Source organism: Penaeus monodon, chromosome 21 (assembly GCF_015228065.2).
Source record: "Penaeus monodon isolate SGIC_2016 chromosome 21, NSTDA_Pmon_1, whole genome shotgun sequence".
Classification (NCBI taxonomy): domain Eukaryota; kingdom Metazoa; phylum Arthropoda; class Malacostraca; order Decapoda; family Penaeidae; genus Penaeus; species Penaeus monodon.
The window spans coordinates 10,027,424-10,028,182 of NC_051406.1; the positions used below are offsets into that span (position 1 = coordinate 10,027,424).

Below are 759 nucleotides of genomic sequence, written 5' to 3' on the forward strand. Positions count from 1 at the left end.
TTTCTTCTTTTCTTGTGTATTTTTGTCCCCTTCTTTTCCTTTATATATCACAATTTCTATCAAGAAAACCATGATTGATTTACAGGTGTGTGGCGTGTGTGTACACCAAGGTTACAGCAACCTGGCAAATGTAGTGGAAGCTGTGCACAGTACAGGGGTCCACCTTACCCAGTCTCCAAATGCAGAATTTGCATTGGCAGTCCACTTAAATCCATACCCAGCTTGTGTGATTTCTGTTTGGGTGTACGTTGCATCTCTAGTCAAGAGGGTGTGAAGAGATATATACCTGAAGAGCTTTTGATAGCAAAATTAATTGTATATTCAAATTTATTCCATGATTTATCTATCAAGAAGTGCACTTATGGTTTTGTGGTTAGTATATGACATTTTCTTTTGGAATGATTACATCATTTTAGTGTAGGATAGATGGTATAAGTTCCATGATGAATTTTGTGTTCTGTGAGCAATTAAATTGATGTATAGAATTTATTTTGTTTGAAAGTGCTAGGTGCTATATGTCCATCCAAAATATAAATGCAATAGTAATTCATTATATGATGATGCAGTTTGATATTTTTTCTAGTCATTTGCTATATACATGATAAATGTGGATAAATGAATATATGAAATAAATTGCTGATTAATTTATCCATGATCATAGTATTTCATAGGAAAATACATCACCACCTTCCTTATTTATTCCGAAACCTTTCTTTTACATTGGATTCTTGTCTTAATCATTTGGTCCTTGGCATTACT

At 33.1% G+C, this 759-nt stretch overlaps 1 protein-coding gene across 1 annotated transcript in view; it reads left to right on the top strand.

Moving 5' to 3' along the window:
- LOC119586198 (coiled-coil and C2 domain-containing protein 2A-like) overlaps positions 1-485 on the top strand; it is a gene marked incomplete in the record, with an annotated part of 19,908 nt that extends 19,423 nt beyond the window's left edge. The window contains 1 exon segment of the mRNA XM_037934899.1: positions 86-485. Within this exon segment, the coding sequence (XP_037790827.1) occupies positions 86-274 (189 nt within the window).
- Positions 486-759: the final 274 nt, after the last annotated feature.